Source organism: Ceratotherium simum, chromosome 36 (assembly GCF_057802395.1).
Source record: "Ceratotherium simum simum isolate JZ-2026a chromosome 36, ASM5780239v1, whole genome shotgun sequence".
NCBI classification, from domain to species: Eukaryota; Metazoa; Chordata; class Mammalia; order Perissodactyla; family Rhinocerotidae; genus Ceratotherium; species Ceratotherium simum.
Window position 1 is genome coordinate 14,633,469 of NC_141935.1, and position 21,553 is coordinate 14,655,021.

At 37.0% G+C, this 21,553-nt stretch overlaps 1 protein-coding gene across 1 annotated transcript in view; it reads right to left on the reverse strand.

Annotated features, from left to right (window-relative positions):
• USH2A (usherin) overlaps positions 1-21,553 on the reverse strand; it is a 761,558-nt gene that overhangs the window by 117,189 nt on the left and 622,816 nt on the right. Inside the window, exons 56-58 of the mRNA XM_087424358.1 lie at positions 14,215-14,322; positions 6,694-6,877; positions 5,319-5,476 (exon numbers count right to left, since the gene is read on the reverse strand). Coding sequence (XP_087280484.1) covers positions 5,319-5,476; positions 6,694-6,877; positions 14,215-14,322 — 450 coding nt within the window. The remainder of the gene's footprint in view (positions 1-5,318; positions 5,477-6,693; positions 6,878-14,214; positions 14,323-21,553) is intronic.

Consider the following 21,553-nt stretch of genomic DNA (forward strand, 5'->3'; position numbering starts at 1 on the left):
TTCAAAATATAGTCATTGTCTTGATAAATTAGAAGGCTCATTATTACCTTCAGAGTTTAAATAATTTTGAATGTTTTGATTCTCAAACAGCAGGAATATCTATCTTCATTCCTACTCTGAGTAAACCATTTATGTTCCATGAAGTATGTACTTCCTCATTTTCTATAATTTTCCGCCCCTTAAGGTAACATATATCCTTTGTTCTCTTTAATATGAATGTGTAAGTCCTGACCCAAGGTTCAGAGCTGTTAAAGGTGAGAAGAAATGTTTAGGAATAAACTAACCTGGTTTACATTGTCTGTAGATTCGAATAATAACGCCAGCATCTATCCACTAATCCACAGGGCACACTAATATTATACGTGCTATTTCACTGACTTCACATAATAGCAGTGCAAGGTAGGCGTTTAATATCTCCTTTCACAGATGAAAAACCTGACGTTCAGAGACATTGTGCAACTTGCCCAAGGCCACAGGGAAACTAAGGGTCAGGGGTGGGGGGCCCGTTCCACATAGAAACCAATATATCCTTTTCTAAAATAGGTGAAAAAAATTATGCATCCATAAGACAACATACTGTCTTTGGAAAATACACGTGTTTGTCTTTAAAGAAAAAATATGTATCTGCGCGTATGTGTGTGTTTGTGTGTGTGTGTGTAGGGTTGAGTAAGTGTGGAGGGAGGGGTGGGCTTCTATAGGAAATCAAGTGTTTGAATAATTTTAAACAGCAGGAAATCCAAAATTTATTTATATTTGCCTAAATGATAAATTTCAGAAGCTTCCTCACAGTTCGTTTCTCCATTAATTCATCAAACATTTTATAAGGATATGTTGTTGGCATATCATCTGATTTGGAGGTACAAATGATATACAAAAGAATAGAAATCTTGATTTTCTAGAGCTCGGAGTGTTTTGATAATCTTACCACTGACATTTATCAGGTAATAATGAGATAAAGTGAACCAGGATTTCCTGGGAGAGAGAATGTCTACCAAGGCTTTAAAATAGTCTTTGAATAATCTCTTTGTAGATGTTCAAGAAATGACACTTTCCTTCTCCCTCCTAATTAAAATCTCCCTGCACCTGGAATCTAGTCTTGCTAAGTCCTGTCTATTCCTTCTGGATTTTTGGATGGGTAGGCAGGACTTTTGGTTACTAGTTCCTTCACGCCTCAGGAGATAACTATTGCCAGACGGATAGTTTCCCTTCATGGACTTGTCGCTTTCCACAATTAATTGTTCTCTTCTTGACATGCCCAGCAAAAAACATTTTTCTCCCACAATTATTTGGTTTTCGTCAACACCTAGCACTGTTTCTTGGCCCTCTGGGCTACTATTTCAAAAAGCACAGTTGCTCCATCACAAATCTGAAAGACTTCGGGCAATAAATGAAAAGTTTGATTTGGATTTGACTGAAGCCAAAGAGGAAGGAATTGCTCTTATAGGGCAGTTGTAGAGAGTAGGTGTGAATTTGAATCTTGGCTTTGCTGGGTGACTTTGACTATATTATATTACTCCTTCGAGATTCAAATTTCTTATCTTCATGTGGTGACAATGCTATTACTTGTCTCCCAGGGTTTGCATGAGAATTAACCGAGCTAAGGCAAGGAAAGTGCTTATTAAAGTGTTTGGCACATGTTAGGAATTTTAAAGATGGAAAATATAAACAAGTAATATTAATGCATATATATAATATTTGGCATCAGTATCACAAGTTACTCTTCCCCTGAATATTTTCACATAATCCCTGGACCTCACTCCCTTTACTGGTAAGATTTATAAACATGTACTAAGACTTAGTTTATAGATAGCATTGAAATAAGAATTTATATACCGAAAACCCACCTAATTGCCTAGGTGAGTTCCTGTTGCCAAGCAACCACATAGACTTTTTTCTCCCAGCAACTTACCTGTGTAATGTTACTCTGTTCATACCCACCACAAACCAAAATAGTGTGTGTTAATTTAACCACTTTTTTGGCTTTGGACAGTCAAGAGAAACTAGTTTGATTCATGTTTTCAGAGAATTGTTGTAATTGGCTACTTTTGCTTGGTGCATGTGATCCATGGTTACTAAACTTGGAGCGTATTGAAATCATCTGGGGAGTTTGAAGAAAGATCTAGATTCTTTGACTCCATCCTGGGAGATTTTTATTCAGTAAACTTGGGGCTGATAATCTGTCCTTGCATAAGTTTTCCAGGTGATTCTAATGTTCATTCAGGTTTGGGGACTACAGGTATGGACTGTTTTGCTCATTTTTCAGCTCTGCCTATGATGTAGTCACTTTGTAATGGCAGGGGAGTATGACGAATACCTAGAAAGCTCTTGATTATGAGCAAATAAACAACCTCCGGTTATAACAAGTTTGTTTTCTTTCTGTTTAAAATATATATTTGTGACTATTCAGGAACAGAAAAATGTTTTTATTATCCAAATCAAAACACAGCATGAGGTACTTTCCAGTAAAATCAACTGTGGATTATACACAAGTCAAAATCATCTGCCTCTTTACTGAGCTGAAAATCTTCTAGGCACCAGGAAAAAAGTTTAATTTAAGATTTTAATCTTTCCATATATTACAGAGTTTCTGTAATGGATTTTGTGCATCTGAAACTAAAAGATTGACAGGTCTGGATATTATAGATTTATTAACCATTGGTTACATGGTCAGAGTTAGTGTGGAAAGCATTTCTACAATATCCCCTGGACTAGACTAGAATGAACAATTTCTACAAAGCCCGAGGTAGGCAAGAATTAAGGTTACATTAAAAAGGCAAAAGTTGTTTTTTATTTCACAGTGATTCTTTTCTGAATGGAAACATGATACAGTAAACACAAAAATATGATGTGGAACTCAAAGAAAAAAATGATAAAATGCTGGGAAATTTAAAAGAAGTCCTAAAAATTGCTAAGCTAATCCTGCAGTATGCAATTTTATCATTTTGAAAATGGGGGCCTTGGAACCTAGCAAATGTTCGAGCAAATACATTTTAAAAATGAATAATTAAGGGCAAAGATAATTGTCTGAAAATCATCATCATTATCTGTAGAATATTATACAGACCAGATAATGTGTGCAAACTATCTCATTTAATATACATAATACTTCATTTAATATAAATTACCTCATTTAATCTTTACAACCCTACACATATGTATACTATGTCCATTTTATAGATGGAGATAACTGAGACTTAGAGAGAAAAACTCACTTCTTTAAGGTCAGCTAATAGGTGGCACCACCGGGATATGAATCCTGGTTTTCTCATTCATCTTACTTTCATTGGCTTGAAAGAAAGATGTTTTCAAATCCTTACTGAGTTCGAAGCCTGCAGATTAGCAATGGCAATTTATGTATGTAATGTTAAAATGACAGGTAATTTTGGAACTTCCTGGTCACATGGCTAGGAAATCTTCAACTTGGCTTACCATCCTGGACTTTCCCTTATTGCTCTCTGAGAATTTGGATTGTAGAAGACCCTGGTCTGAATTGAGTAATCATCAGTCAACAGGCTGAATCTGGTCTCAGAACGGCTCTATTCTGCCTCATTTTACTTTGTGGCACAAAAACACCACAGAAGTATAAAAATGCCAGGGAGAAATATGCTAAAAGGTTGCAAGATTATGCTATTCCGTGAAAGTAGAATGGATGGACATTGAGGGTATTATGCAAAGTGAAATAAGTCAGAGGGAGAAGGTCAAATACCATGTGATCTCATTCATTAAGAAGTAGATAATAACAACAACAAACAAACACATAGAGACAGAGATTGGATTGGCGGTTACCAGAAGGGAAGGGGGGAGGGAGGAGGGTGAAAGGGAGAATTAGGCACATGTGTGTGGTGATGGGTTGTAATTAGTATTTCGGTGGTGAACATGATGTAATCCATGCAGAAATAGAAGTATAATGATGTACACCTGAAATTTATACAATGTTATAAACCAATGTTACTGCAATAAACAAAAAATAAAAAAAAAGAAATCGATTCTGTAAAGGGATATGTAAATTTGCATATTTTCCAAAGCAGAAGATTCGTGTTTTCTTCCATTGAAATTAAGAACAGAATTCAAGAATATCTATGCTTCTAACACTTGAAAGATTACAGCATTTTATGACACATGCTGGCACTCTTAATTATTCTTTTATGTTTTATTTAATTTAATATGTTGCATATTTATTTTAAAACAAAGATGGATGGAATGATTTATATTTAATATCTTAGAGCAAGTTAAATTTTTCTTTGCTTATAAAGCTCTTGAGAGATTTTTCTCCTGTGAATTTGACCAAAAAAAGACCCTTTGTCTTTAATCTTAGATTACGGCATCAGAAGGATGTTGGTTTATGAGAATTTAAGATTTATATATTATGCCCTTATGTTATCTTTATGACTACATGAACTGTTTTGATTGAGATTGTTCAATTCAATGAAAAATACATCTTTGCTAACTATTTTATGGAATGGATCTGCTGATGGCCAAAATGGCTGTTAACCAGTTATTTTCAGTTCCATGTTGAACTATGGCTAAAGTTATTCTGACGGAAACAATATAGATTTGTTTCAATTTCATCTTAAAACTAGACATTAAAAATAAAATCACATATCTTCGAAGTGCATTTAATACCTTAATAAGTTTTAAATTTTACTGAAACAAAACCTCCATATGTCCCTTATGTTAAAAGACAGAGCAAGCAGATTTCACTCGAATCCTTACTCCACAGTGTTAATGCAATCAGAATTTTACCTGAAGATGATGCTTACATCAAAATATAATAATGCATTAAACCACAAAAGGAACCCACTAGTGACTAAATGGCTCAATGGAGGCTATACAGCTTAGGAAAAATTCAGCTACCATAACTGGTCACAACCCAAGGGCGAAGTGGGCTATTGTCTTTCTGAAGTCCCCATTCACTGCTACAATATAAAGGGAATCATATAACACCAACGATCCAATCTAGGGATTCTCATAGAAATGAATGTTGAAGGTAACTCAGACCTATATGACTTACCTTGGATATATACGAATAAGACAGATTTTTAGACTTTGGTACTTGAAAGAGAATATGGCTTTGATAGAAAAGTATATATTTATATATCTATATATCTATATCTATATCTACATCTATCTATATGTATGTATGTATATAATTATGCATGTGTATACTTAGTAGAGTGGTTTGGATTATTCTGTTTATATTTATCCAGGAGACAGATTATATCCTTCTAATTTACTAAATTCACATTTCCATCCTTATCTCCAATTTCCTCTAAAATGTTTTATGTACACACACACACACACAGGTTTTATTTCTTTACCTGGTGGAGTCCAAGCTACAAACATGGAATAAGGTCCAATTACTGTAATATTATATGGAGGCTGGATTTCTTCTGGTGTCAAGAGGGGTGTTTGTACAGTGTATTCATCACTAGGACTGCTACCACCTCCAGTAGTGGCTTCCAACTTGTAACTGTATCTATATTTAAAGAGAAAGAATTGTGATAAGGCAATGCACAAGAGAACAGAACAATGATTGCTGGCTTTTCTATCCATTGCTTAGTCCTAAATTTGTGACAGATGGAAAATTCTTTGCTCCCTGTCCAGAAACTTTACCATCAACTTGGTAGTTTTTCTAGCACCAAACTAGCACTTGGTAGTTTTACTAGTTTTTCTAACTTGGGGGCAGCATTCTCTCCAGACTGTCACTATTTCTGCCCCTCTTCACTTTTTTTTTTAACCCTTTAGTAATTCGCTGCTTTTCTTAAAGGTTTCAGAAAAGTCTTGTAGTGTGAAGGTGGATTGTGGAGGATTCAAATTAATCTTCCCCATTTTTAAATGGGTTGGAGTTCAGGGAAATATGTTTAGAGGAAGATGTTTCTAAATTGATCTGCTACTCTCTACAATAAAACTAAATTGATCTCTACTCTCGGCAATAAAACATCTGTTGATCTAAGATATATTTTGTGTCTGCTGAGAAATGAACGGGAATGAATTGCAAATATGTGGAACTTTTTCCCTAAAACCACTCATGTCTATATCTAGTGTAGCAGGTAGAGAAAACATTATACCAAAAGAAAATGTAGTTGGTGTAAAACAAAACTCTCTAAATCTCTTTTATTGCTAGTTTAGGAGTGCATGTTTTGAAGATAATTTGATAATTTTTAAAGCTTAATACTTTGTATATTTTATTTTATTTATTTTATTTTATTTTTTTTGGTGAGGAAGAGTCGCCCCGAGCTAATGTCTGCTGGTGATTTTCCTCTACTTTGTATATAGGATGCCTCCACAGCATGGCTGATGAGTGGACTAGGTCCGCACCCGAGATCCAAACCTGTGAACCTGGGCCGTCCAAGCTGAGTGCGGAACTTCAATCACTTGGCTTCGGGGCCGGTCCCTGTATATTTCATAACTTAAAAATTCTCGTGCTTTCTATTAGTCAAATAGAAGACTAATTATTTATTTACATTTTTAAGGAATTTCATGTCCTTTGAAGACTAATGTAATGAGTTAGCACTTGATTCTTCCATGTCTGAAATGGATTAAATGATCCCATCAGCTATGGAATGGCTAATGATTGAGGAGATTAATTAACCAATTAATTTAATTTTGTTTCAGTTGGAGATGTACTCTTTCTCAACCCTGAAAAATCTAAAAATCTAACTGTATGGTTGATAAAGTTTTCTTTTCGTTTACCTGCTGTTGGGCGCCAGGTTTTTATCAGTGAAATTCTGCTTCTCCCTGCCACCAACGAAAACCAAAGTTCCATTACGACTCAATTGATACTGAGAAATGAGGCCATTGGGCTTTTCTGGCGGACTCCAATATAATTCCACCGTTGTAGAATTGATGATAATGTGTCGAGGTGTCACCCAAACCCCTGGCAAAAATAACACAATGAGGTTTTATTGTTAGGATAAAATAAACACTTTATCAAAAATCACACCATCACCTCAATACTATGATACTTTTATCTGTTGATAAAAAATCTCATGGTGAGCAACAAAAATACATGTGTTTACTTTGGAGGTGAAATACATAATTGAGTGTAAGTATTTTTTTTATTGCTTTGATTATTTTATTTTTGAAAGTGAACGTGTTTTTAGAAAGTGAATGTCAGACAACTCTCTACAATAAAAGGAAATTTTTATTTAGTGGTGGAAAATTTCTCTATTGTGGCTGTCACGCTGAATGTAATCAAGGCCTGAGAGACTATCCAGGGTTTTCGAGCTTTAATACCTATTTACTTGGAATATGTGGAAATAATGATAATCTAGTATTTACCTGAAATATCAAATTCAACAAGTAAGCCTACTTTCCCTTTGCCCATCTGATACCACATGCTATGCTTCTTTTCCTTCTTTGTCTCTGGCTACTCCTTCCAGCCTCATTTATTGGTTCCTTTTCCCCAACTAGACATCGAAATGACCAGTGTCTCAGAGACCCAGACTCTTTCCCCTCCCTTTCTCTCTCCTCATCTCCTTTCCTCTCCTCTTCTTTCCCAACACTCTCTTTCTAAGTGAGATCTCCATTTAGTCTCAGTTTTAAATATCATCGATATGCTGACTACTCCTGAATGTATATCTCTAGACTACAACGCTCTCCTGAGCTTCAGACTCATGCATCCAACCGTCTACTGGACACTTCCATTTGGAAGACTAATTCTATATCAAAAACTTAAAACACCCATAATGGAACTCTTGGTTTTCCTGTCTACAATCTATTCATCTCCCAATGTTGTCCATCTAGCCATTTTCTTGGATAACAAAAAATTACCCTTGAGGCTTTCACTTTTTCTCACTCCTAAATGTAATCAACCATCACGGCCTACAGATTCTATCCTGAATATATGTAGTTCTCTACCTTTTCACTGCTGCCTCTCCCGATCCAAGCTATGTTTCTCTCTCTCTTATGCACGCCTGTCATAGCCTCTAAACTGGTATCCATATTTTAAATCTTGTCCTTCTCTACTTCACTGCAATCTTTGTAAAAGTATATAAAGTATATATGTAAGCCAGCATACTCTTTATAAAATATACAACCCTCTTGAAATTAATCATATGATATAATTCCAATTCCTTATGATAACCTGCATGCCCCTACATTTTTCTGGTTCTGGTCTAACTGGCACCATTCTCTCCACCATTCATGAAGCTCCAGCCACACCAGACTTCTTTCTATCCCCAGAATTCTTCAAGTTCTTTCCCACCTCTGAGCTTTTGCACTTCCATTCCTTCTGTCTAGGACACTTTTGCTCATATCACCATGATATTTTTGCATGTTATTCTCATAGTTCAGTGATCTGGTAAATATCACCCTATCAGGGGGGGTCTTATCTGACCACCTTCCCTAACTATAATTTTAACCCTATCTGAAGTGATCCCAACCTAGTTCCCCTCGACTGTATGTCCTTTTTCATTTCCCTCTTGACACCCATAACATCATAATCATCTTCTTTTTTTTGATATTATCATTATTTTTATGTTGTTGTGGCTGTGTGGTCTACTTCTTTCTCCTGCTTCAATACAAAGTTAGCTCCATGAGGGCCTGGATCTCCTCGGTCTCATTTGTCAATGAATCTTTATGGATAGCAAACGCCTAATAAATATTGAATGAATAAATTTATTGTAAATATATATCCTGCAAATTACTATGTTAGGCACTCAAGGCAGTCCTAGGTAATGAAAATGTGACTAAGATGTGGCTTATTCTTACAAGTTTACCCTTCTGGATAAAAGATAAAATATATACACAAACAACTGTAATTTAAGGTCAAACATTCAAGTACTCTTATAGCATACAAACATATTGATGGAGAACCTAGCAATGAGAAAGACAAATCCTACCATTTCATGTTGTCATCTAGGGATGCTCTGAATAAACACAGTAACTCTCTCCTTCAGCTTTTAAAAACTCATTTCAAGGGGCCGGCCCGGTGGCGCAAGTGGTTAAGTGGGCGCGCTCCACTGCTGTGGCCCGGGGTTCGCCGGTTCGGATCCTGGGCGCGCACCGAGGTACCACTTGGCAAGCCATGCTGTGGCGGCGTCCCATATAAAGTAGAGGAAGATGGGCAGATGTTAGCTCAGGGCCAGTCTTCCTCAGCAAAAAGAGGTGGATTGGCAGATGTTAGCTCAGGGCCAATCTTCCTCACACACACACAAAAAAACTCATTTCAATACCAGCTTCCCTGTAATTGAGAGTTTTTTGGTTGGTTGTATCTCCTGTGTAAGTTCCTCAGTCAAGGGTAAGATTTCCACACTTTCAAAAGAAAAATTTTCAGGACATTCAAATGCAATTTATTTAGCAACATTCTGAAAGAATCAAAATAAATTTAAAAATGGCTCAAACTTACTGATTTTCTAAGGAACAACTTATTCCAGAGAAGAAAGTAGTTCATTTTGTTCTGAAAGCTCACTCTATGTTAGATGCTTGGACAAATCCGTAAATCATAGCAAACATTTATGTCTGGCTTTCTCTGCCAAAAGCTGCTGTGTGACTCAACCAACTAATTAGAGTTCTGATTTAAAAATGATATTAATTTGTTGATTTAAAACATAAAGTTTAAGGTTTAGTTCATAATCTGCTTCCTACCGTCATGTCTTTCTCACCTTGAAGGATGTATTAAAAATCACCAAGGTGCTAGAAAGACTATTGCTTAGTTTCCACTCTTGAATCAGTCAATGCAGCCTATGGATATAGAAGAGTTTATGAAATAAGATGAAGCAACATTTTGGGTTTGCTTCATGTTTTAAATAAAAGTTGAGTTTCATATTTACACAAGCTAGTGAAAGCTCTGTTCACGTAGGTAATAACCCTGTGTCCATTGGTTTGATTTATAAGATGAAATTGAAATGTGTAAAAAGCTAATAAGTGCTGTGTTTTTATTTGCATAATGATATGGAGACACTGTTATCTGGGCAGCTGCAAGAAATCTTTGATGGACTAAGGCCCTCCTTTGGTGAGATGAATCCCAGGTGAAGAATCTGCCTCCCTCTCTGAGCCTTAGTCTCAGGTAACATCAGAAAACCTATTCTACATAATAGAAGTGCAGAGTTCAGGCAGCTCAAGGGAAAGAAATGGATGGTCTGAGGGAAATCATCTAGAAAGGAGGTGGGGAACAGGTAAACTAGGTGAGAAGTATAAGAGGGAAAGGTCAGAAGGAAACCTTCGTGAGTCTCTTGACATAACAGCTACCAAAAAAAAAAAAAGCCCATCTCTACTGGATTTGTTTTAAATTTGTCTTGAGTGCCATGCAATATCATCCACTTCTGATGTCCTACAAATCTTCATTTCAATTCAAAAACCCCAATATTTATTGTGGATTGGCTTTCTCTTGGAAGCTAGTGAAGGGAACCAGTTCTGTATTGGCTGATGTCAGGGATGCACTGACTTCTACATTGACTATTTATTATTTGTTAATTTATTCATTCAACATTCTACTCAATTTTATGTCATTTTCTGTGTTGGGCACTGTGGATGTGGGGATAAAGACATATAGTCTTTACTCTTCAAGGAACCCATAGTATCATGGAGAATAAAGACAAATAGATGAAAATTTATAATCCAGATTGATAAATACTTTAAGAAAAGGAAGTATAGTGTGCTAGTAGAGCATTTGAGAAGGGTTCCCCAACATAGACTGGGGTGAGATGGGGGTAGATGAGAAGTGACGGTGATCATAGGAGAAGATTTCCAGAAGGGGAGACATGTGACCCAAACTTTTAAAAAGTGAGAGTTAGCTAAGTGAGAATATAGGGAAGGGTATCCAGGCTGAGGGGAACCCACACAAAGTCCTAGAGACATGGGAGAGCATGGTAGAACTACAAATACCTCAGCGTGACTGGTGCATTGGATGGCATCTGCGGAAGACCATAAGTCTCAACAGATTGGCAGAAGCTAAAACTTGAGGGGTCTGTTTTGCTTTACTAAGAAGATGTGGGTTTTTTTTTTTCCTCGAAGGAAATGGGATTTTATGGAGGTGACTATTGTGAGAAATGCCCATTTTGGCAAAAGAGGAGAAAGAATTGGGGTGGGGATACGAGAAAGTGGAGAAATGACTAGAGGCAGGGAGACTAGTTAGAAGGATCCAGAGAAGTTATAGAAGTGTGAACTAAGGCAATGTTGGAAGGGATGAAAAGGAAGAATAAATTTTTTAAAAATCCTTAAGATTGAAAATAAATAAGATTTTATGAAGAATTGCATACTACCACTTAAGGAAAAGAGAAGCATTAAGAACACCAGTTTGAAGGCTTGACTGATTAGGTGGATGGTGGAAGTTGAGAGAGGGAACAAGGAAGAGAAGCAAATTGGGGAGCGAGGAGAGAGATTTTGTGTTGAAATACTGAGATTGACACATTTGCAAAACACCTAAATATAAACATCTAGTGGACTGGTGGACACATAGGCCTTAAATCCATGAGTGTAGCCTTTGTGAGAGCTGCAAAATTTGGTAGCTTTCAGCTTTCATTAGGAATTAAAGCCAGTACTTGAAAATTCCAAAGGAGACTATGGATTGACAAGTGTAAAGAGTAGTGGAAGACTCTAGAGGAACGTCAACAGTTCAAAGAAGGCAGAGGAAGAGGAATCTGGAATGAAACTGAGAAAGATTGGTCTTCCTTCCTTCTTCTTTTCCACATTATCTCTGCTGGAGGAAAGAACGCCTGCAATTTTGCATGATTGAACTCTACAATGAATTAGAGCTTGCTGGTATGGCAGCAATTCTAAAAAGAGAGAAATAATACAATTTGAACTCTTCCCACTATTTGACTAAAGGTACACAATTTTCTATGAGGATAAAATTGTAGAGAATGATGTTCAACTTACCAATGAGGTCATAATATGCATTAACTTTTTTTTTTTTTTTTTTTTTTTGTGAGGAGATCAGCCCCGGGCTAACATCCGTGCCCATCTTCCTCAACTTTACATGGGACGCCGCCACAGCATGGCTTGACAAGCGGTGCGTCGGTGTGCTCCTGGGATCCGAAGCGGTGAACCCTGGGCCACCGCAGAGGAGCGCGCGCACTTAACCACTTGCGCCACCGGGCTGGCCCCTAACTTTTTTTTTAGATTGCAAATGAGAGACAAATGAGAAGAGCTCAGGGTGGCTATGAACAAATGCTTCTTTTAATTCTCTCCATACCCACTTAGGACACCCAAATGTTAGACCTTCAAGCTATGTCTGATTCACTCAAATAGGCATTTTATAATTAGCTATATTGGGGTTATTAATTTAAAATGATATATATTTATTTCCATTTTACAGTAAAACAGCATAACTTAGTGTTACTGTTAACTTGTTTTCTTACAACCCCCAAGTTAAGTACTCAAACTACATTTATTTCATATATGAGTTATTCACAAATAGCACTTATACAGCCAGAAAATGGATTCTAAATCCATGTTGTTCTGCAGAGGAAAGCCCATTTAGTTTATCATTCCTTTGCACAGTTATTTGTGTTAAAGGAAAGGTGCATATAGTTAAAAAACGAAGTCCAGTAAAACATTTCTCATCTCACACTCCCCTGTTCTGTTGAAAGCTATAATTTTTACGTCATGAAATCTGAGCTCTTTCATAAAATTTTTTTTGGAAAATAGATGCATATTTTCTAAGAATTTAAATATATAGATTTGATGCATAAACTAGAGCAAGAGACCCTGTTATTTTATCAGGCTTGAGTTTCAGCCAAAACTGGTTGATAGATCCTTCAGAAATTATCCATTATCATCAAAGTATCCATTTGATAGTTTACCTTTCCAAAAAATCCACTGCTGGTTTCTTCCTTTCAAAGGAACACTAAGCTTTTTGACATGAAACATTCTTTATATAGAAAACATCATTAGTGAATTCCTGGTGAGGAGCCATATGCCCCATATGTGGAATTTTCCATTTTATTCCCCATTTACTGGTAGGAAGTTCAGGTCTAATATTCTGAGGTACAACAATCCCTTTCATTAGAAGAGTAATGGACAAGTACTTCAGGACTTTCTGATGGTAATTAACATATTTCTGTTTAGAAACTTATTTGTGCCTCTGTTTCCCCACAGGGAAAATAGGCAGATAATAAAGATTAACAAAATAATTAGTTGATCTCTAGCCCAAGCTTCTGAGCATATTTTTCTCCTAAAAGTAAGTGATATCACCCATCCCAGTTCCCAAACCAAAATCAACCATTGTTATCAACCAAGTGTGTATGCTTCCAGAATTTTTTCTATGCATTTGTCTATAGAAATGAATATCATTTTCTACGTGTGTTTTTAATACATAAAACATACCATATATTAATGTACTTCTATAACATACTCTTCATATGTACAGATCATCTCATTCTTTTAAACTGATGCATGGAATTCCACGATAGGAATATACCTGAATTTATTTAGCAATTCCGCTTCTCATGGACATTTAGATTGCTTCCAACATTTTACCACCAAACAAGCAAACAAAACATGCTTCAATAAACATCTTTGTACATACCCCCTTGTGCAATTGTGGAAGTACTATTTTCTGGCGTAGATAAGGAAAATGAAACTGATGTGTCATGGAGAATTAACATTTTAAACTCAATAGACATTGCCAATTTGCCTTCTAAGGTAACGGTCCCACTTTACATTCCCTCACACTGTGTTTGATTTTATATTTCCTCCTGTCAAAATCTCTGTTCCTTGTGGTCCATTTCAGAAGTCATATGATCCATAAAATCTTTCTGGGTGTCCATGATGGGTTGTAATCTCTCCTTCCTCCGATTAACGTGAGCATTCTGTTCATTTGTTCTTAACATCACCCTTCAGATTCTCTCTCTTCATAAAAGTTTGGGTACTCGTGCTATCATTTCTATTTGACTGTAAGTTCTTGAGGGCAGTGAATATTTTAGTCAACTTCAGCAGTGGACATGGTGCTTGTTATATATTAGGCACTCCAGAAATATTTAACTTTTGCTTTTTTGAGGAATTTCATATCCAAGTATATAATAATATATATATACTTTTTTTTTTTTTTTACAGAAAACCAAATCTGAAATGTTTGAAGAATTGAAAGCAAACATTACCTTGGGAGGCTTATAGTTTTACCAAACCTGAAGAATGGGATCCTAGAATACTGTTTTATTTTGTACCTATTGACTTTATTCCTTCTTCTTTGTTTGATAGGAGTTTATAGAGCTCACTTCAAAATGCCATAAGAAAACTTCTTCTCCCAAATCATGGGTATTTTTTAATTACCTTGAGGGGCTGCCTGCAGTGTCTGACCTAGAAAAGGCTCACTCGAAGTGCATCCAGCAGATGTACAAGCTGTAAGTGTGAAGCTGTAGTTGGTGTATGGCTGGAGACCTAGGAAGAGCAACAAGAAATAAAGTACATCTTGAGAGGGTTATTTATTATCAATGCAGCATCAGAAGTAACATGCGGTGCTGTTGATGTGATATCCAAAAATTTTAAGAGCAGAAAACACTCTTTAATGGAGATATGAACTTCCTGAGCAGCTCAGCATTAATAGAAATTTCATTTATCACTGATAAAAATAATACATTCTCAGCCTTAGGAGAGATCTTAAAATTCATGTAATCTATCCATCCATCTTTCTCTGGATTCCCCTGTACAAGATGTCACTGAAGAGGCTGCCCTTCCCAGGCAATTGGAATACTCTGTCTCCCAAAGAGACCATTCCATCTTTAGAAAGCTCTAGAGCTCTCCTTCTTTTGTTTGAAAGTCCTTCCTTATATTGTGGTGAACTCTTTCTATCACTTCCACCCTTAGGGACATATAGAACAAATCTAATTTCTTTTCCACATGACAGTTCTTCAAATATTTGTAGACAGTTATCAAATCCCCCCTGAGTCTTCTCTTCTCCGGGCTAACCATCCCAGTTTCTGCAACTGCTTCTTATATGAATAGGGGTGGAGAAAATAAAAAGAAGGTTAAATTCAACAGTTTTTAGCCCCAAGCCATATTCAGCTCATATTAACACCATCTAACCCTTTTTTTTTTTTTTAACTTTGCCCTTCTTTACCATATGTGCCCATAGTAGACCATCTCACACTTGCATCTGTAGTTTTTTGGGTTATGTTGGTTTTGTCTTTATACATAGACTAAACATAATTTGATGAGGGCATAGAGCTTATTACTTCTTTTGTATTCAGAATATGATGCAGTCCAGTAACTGCTTAATGAGTTCTCAGGAGACAAAAAGAATGACAATCCATTTACGGTAAAAGTTATATGTTGTTAGACTTTACCCCTCTGTGGCTGGTGACTTTGCACAAGTTGCTTAGCTTCTCTTTGCCTTGATCTACTGATCTGTAAAATGGGGAATCATCCAGCTCTAAGGCTGTTGAGAAGATGAAATGGGTTATTTAGAGTCGTATTTTATTTTAGCAGAAGCAACCTTAAGACTCAGCAGCATTCAACAAGGGGTATAGTGAGGCTAACATTTCTTGCCTTGATTCTTAGGAAAATTCAAACAATGCCAAAGCTTTAAAACATTTTTTTCTTTAAAGAATAGGACTTAATCTATATGTCAAATAATTGTGCTGTCATAACGTGGATCTAATGATTACTATACTTATTTTTCCTAATTTTGAACTACATTTTTACATATTTTGTTCTTTAGGTGGGGTGACTCTTTCTCCAGAGACATTCATGTGTCACTCTGTCACTTTATGTAGATTTCTGCCCAAATGCTACATTTAAAAAATTTTGACCACTCTGTCTACACCCTACACCCAGTACTTTTCATCCTCCCAAATTACTTTCTTCTTTCATAGTCTTCAACATGATCTGATGTTTTATTACAGGTCTGTTTATTTATTGTTTGTCTCCCCCTGTGTGATGTAAGCTCTAAAAGAGCAAGGATTTTGTTTCACCTACCACTGTATCCTTCAAATAGCTCAGGCACAAAGTAGGTGCTCGTTAAATGAAGGAAAATATTAATTAACCAGTTCATTTAGAATTGGAGCCGTAATCTGGGTTCTCTGCTAAAGCAATAATGTTCTGCAGCTGGTGCTGCTTCAGGATTCAGCTTCAAAGCCCTTCGTGTCTCCTTATCAATTTAGTGATAAGATGGAGATACTTATGTGATTGTAATCTTCCATTTCGTTGCTATGGAGGATTTACATAATTTTGCTATTTACCTGGCTTACGGATGAGGAACATGATGAAAGATCTAAGCCATACCCAAGCCATGGATGTTTGATAAAAGCTTATGGGAAAATGCTAAACATTATAGAATATAGAGCTCAAAAGAAAATGGAAGGAAATATTCATTTTCCTGAAGGTCAGAGACCACAGTGGCAAGCTGATTCTCTGACGAAGTCCCCTCTTTACTTCCACTACTGAAGAACGGGGTCCCGACCCTTGTAACACCGTTTCAGCTGAATATCTTACTTTCTCACTTAGAACATAAGCCCTTTGAGAGTAAGGATGGTATATTTGAGTGGGTTTTCTTGATTATTATTTTTTTCCAATAGTGCCTATTTTAGGTTCAATGTTTGTTAAATATTGTTTAAAGAAAACCAAGCCCACAAAAGTGCTTCATAAAGATGGCAGGGCTATGAGGCTATGATGTCCTTGATATTCATCACAAGTGTGATTTGACCAAACAGGTCCTTCCTCATAATTCCATAGGTGTCCCTGCCCACGGCATCTCTTTCATTGAGTAGGAGATTCTTCTCTAGTTGCATAATATTATTAAAATAACAACACAATTAATATGATTTGTGAACTACAAATATTTTCTAGATCTTTTCTGAATGCCAGACTTAAGTATGGCTGGCAATAGTGAAGCAATACTTGATTTTTCTCTGGAATATTCTGACCAAAACAAAAAAAAAAACAAACCTTAATGCTCCTCCTCATTTTGTGTTCTGGCTGGTCTGGTTTCAGATGTGCAGTAACTTATGAAGAGCATTTTAGGATGGGTCTTAGGGAAGGAAGAGAAAACTTGTCATCACAGAGGTGTGCTAAGGTTGATTAGAATTGAGGGTATTTGCAATGAGGATGGTAGCTAAAAAGAATATTAATGTATATAAAAGTAGAAATTGTCCTTTCTTTACAGAATCTTTCTGAAGCGAGTTGAGTGACATCCATTTTATATATAGCCCAGAACACTAGAAGATAGCTGTTTAGAGGTGGAACAACAGTGGAACATCTAGCCCTTTAGGAATTTTTGATAGATGAGGAAGGTGTGCCAAAGGAGTTTGTTACAGTGTTTAAATTGGATGGGGTGGGTTGGCCTAGGAGAGTATGGGGCTGGGGCTGGTAGAGGAATATGTCTCTTGAAGCTACTGGAGTACCAGAATCAAGGGGTGGATGTAGAACTGAGCACTGAGTAGAAAACCTAGATCAAGAAGTCAGAGAGTGCAAAGACATCACTAAATCAAGAAGAGTGAACGTGGAGAACTGGAGAAGAGACAAGGATTGAAGAACCAGAAAGACGAGAGTGGGAGGCATGAGACCCCAAGGGAAGGAGGGGAGGATGATGGACTTAGTCTAATCCATGGGCAGTTTATCCTCAACAGCTGTATCTGCCCCTGAAATGTGGGCATGCTGGCCAATTTTAAGGGCCGTGTGGGGCAAAGAGTGGAAATACTCAGGCTCATTTCAATTGACATTTGCCAGCTTGTGTCATGCAACTCCACATCTGCTATATTTACCCTCAAGAGTCCATTCAGACTTCTGTTTATAACAAAACTCAAATTTTCCTCCGGTAAACCAGTCTTTTGACAACTATCAGGCTTTGTGCTTTGTTTAGAGTTGACTCCACATGGATTGAGAAGTTTACATGTGACCCAGGCCTGGACACAGCTCCCCACTCCCTTGCAGTGTTAGCAGCTCAGAATTGGGTCTGTGACCTCAATCAGGCCAGTGAAAGCTAGGACTTGAACCAGAACTTTGATTTTGACTACTGGTGGTTCTTTGTTTACCACATAGAGCTTGAGAATGGAGGAGAGCTCAGAGATGGAAAGACATTGGGTCCTGGAAAATCATTTGGTAGTCTTGAGTGAGCCATGCCTGACGTCTACACCTGAGTTTTTAGTTTCATGAGCCAATAAATGTCTATTTGTTAAGCCTGTTTGAATTGAGTTTTCTTTTATTATTATTTTTTTTTGTGAGGAAGATTAGCCCTGGGTTAATATCTGTTGCCAATCTTCTTCTACTTGATATGTGGGACACCTGCCACAGCATGGCTTGATAAGCCGTGCGTAGATCCGTACCTGGGACCTGAACCCAGGATCCGAACCCATGAACCCTGAGCCACTGAAACGGAGCACACAAACTTAACCACTACACCACAGGTCTGGGCCCGAACTGAGTTTTCTGTAACTTGCAAAAAAAAGAGTTCTCAATAATACTATTATGATAATTACTAAAAATGTCACATGCCTACCCACAGGTTCAGAATCTTGTATGGTTTACCTGGGGACCATAAGCAGCTGTTACTACCCTGTCCTAGGTGGTCTGTCTTTACACAAGCTAGAAAGAGTTACAAGATAATGAGAGAGAGAAATTAGCAACAACACGAAAAGGTTTGTTGAAAAGGTGAAGAAGTTTCACCTTGAATAACACAGAACAGGAGTTATTATTCCTGTCTCACAGGTGGGAAAACTGAGGCTCAGAGAACCAAATATTCACACAGTGAATAAGTGATCAGCTCTGGGTAGGAACTGTAGGGGAGGAAGAACTATTCTCTTACCCTCTAGGTCCTTCTGGCTGGTCTAAGAATTAAATTGACGTGAGACAGAATAACAGGAGAAAATCAAACAAAGTTTAATAACATGTATACGTGGGAGAAACCCAGGAAAACTGAGTAACTCACCAAAATGGCCAAAGCTGCCACCTTAAATACCATCTTCAGCTAAAGACAAAGGAGGATGTTGGGGTTAGTGGTTTGGGACTTCAAAAGGGAGAAAGGCAATTCACATGGAGATGAAAAAGCAAATGTTTGGTAAACAAGTATTTGCTAAGTCATCTATGGACAATGTGATGAGAGAGAGAGAGAGAGAGAGAGAGAGAACTTTGATAAAAATGGGCTTAGCAATGATCCTCCCAGTCTACCAATACCCAGAGTTATCTATGATAATGGCCAGGCCTGGGGACAGGTCTTCTATCTTAAATTCTTTTAGGCAGTTAAGGGGAAGGTCATAGTTTCTTTCAGAGTCTTTTGTCCTTAAAAATAATCAAACCAAAAAGATACATTTTGGAGTGGCAAATTCTGATCCCCCACAAACAAAGCCATGACTTTAACACCAAGCCCTGTGCTCTCACCATCACACATGAGCTACAGCCAAACACGTTGAAATTTTTTTTTGGGTGAGGAAGATTGTCCCTGAGCTAACATCTGCTGCCAATCTTCCTCTTTTTGCCTGAGGAATATCAGCCTGGAGCTAACATCTGTGCCAATCTTCCTCTGTTTTGTAAATGGGACACCACCACAGCATGGCTTGATGAGCAATGTGTATGTCCGTGCCTGGGATCCGAACCCGCGAACCCTGGGGCAAAAGCAGAGTGCATGAGCTTAACCGCTATGCCACTGGGCCGGCCCAACATTGCAATCTTTTAATGACTGCTTTCCCTCTGAAGAGTAAACAGCATCTGAAGGATGTCAAAATGGTAGAAACCATTGTAGCCGTTCTTGAAATAAAAGAAATATGTTAAAATGATTTGGTTCAAACATAAGTCAATACAAAAACTATAAAGTAAAACAAAAAACGAAACAGGGGCTTTTCTTGTGATTCCATTTTAACTCCTCTTTTTGCTGGACTCTATACATTAATTAAATATATTTTATGAGAAATGCAGTTATTTTCAAGGAAGTTGGTTACTAGATTAATAAATAGCTAAGGTTTACTGAACACTTAGACTTGCAGGCCTTTTGTGCACTTCCTGGGCACTAACACAATCAAGGCCTTCACACTGGTGAGGAACTCACCCATGATCACAGAGATAAGAAAGGGTGAGGCCGGGATAGGAATCTGGGCATTTGGGCTGAGAAATGTAGCCCAGAGCAACTGGGTCAGGCTTCCTAGCCTTATAAAGAAAATGATGACATAGGTAGCTCAAAGCCCAGTGAAACTTCCAGTAACATAAAAAAACCAAGTGGGAATATATATTTAAATACTTCCATTTTGAATACTACCACAATTCATATACTGAGGCCATACAGCATAGCTGTTAGGAGAGCAGAGTCTAAAGTTAGACTATTTTGGTTCTAAACTTTACCTACTTATTAACTATGACCATGGACAAGTTTTCTGACCTCTGGGTGCTTCAGTCTCCGTATCTGTAAACTGGGGGCATGATAGTGTAGATTGCTTAATCGGGCTACAGACTAATTTAAGGGAAGGCAACTTCTGAACCCATAATTTTCTGTATTTTATTTTTTAGATCTTATATTTTTTCATATTGTTAGAGGATTGGATGACTAACAGGCTTGGTTCAGATAATCTGTAAGGAAAGTAAAGACTGCCATCAGGCATAGATGATTTACATGAACTGGATGACCTTTCATATATATGACTCTGTAAAACTCAATAAAATCAACACATTTAAACTGGAATTTGCTGTCATTTTAAGTAAGTCTCTATTGGTAGTCCTTAAAATGAGATATATATGAAATATTAGCAACAGGCAATGAAAAGGGCACACCAATTGAAAACTACTCGTGAACTGATCAGGATGAGAAGAGGGAAATAAAGAGCTGTCTCAAAGGAACTGTTCTGACTGTAACTTAATCCTGAAGTCAAAGAGGAGAAGGAGAAAAGAAAACATCATTCAAGAGCTCAGCATTGAATTAAAAGAGTAGGAAATAGCAGTTGCAGAGCAGAAAAAGGCAAATGCATGGAGATAAGCCAAGTATTTAACATTTCAGTATAGTGACGATTACTGTGGCTGCAAATTACCTGAAATTCCCCACGGGGAATCATGTTCTCTTTTAAAGGAAAGAGGCATACTATAACCAAACTCATTACAATTACACTTTCAAGGAACATTCCTTTCAAGAGTAAATGTGTGTTAAAAAGTAACCACAAAAAGTCTGCCTATGGATCATAAAAATATGATTTGGAAAACAAAACCCATGCCTATGTAAGTTACACTTGATGTACTCTATAAAGAACAGCTTGTTTCTAATTTTTAATCTCAGATAAAAAGTTAGGAAAAGGCATTTTGTCCGTTACAATTTCAGATAGCCAGTATCTGACTACTTGCTACAAGCTTATTTGCATAATTCTGTATTTTATATATAGAATATATAGAATATTTTATAATTCTATATTTCTAAATTCTGTATTTTACGTGACATTCTAAGCCCTAGCTTAGGCCCTTCCACCCAATATTTTAGTGATCAGATTCATCCCAAGATGCACTTCCTAGATGAGTTACTTCCTTGGCAGACTCTTTCCAAATATAGATCAATATTAAGATTATTATTAAGACAGTCCAAAGGAAGATCTTAGTTTTTGATTTTGACAATACTATTTTAATAAATATTTTTCTTCTTTGGAGTCTGGTGTTGCACTAGGCTGAGGCCACTTTTATCCTACATTTTCAGGCAGAGTTTTCTTCT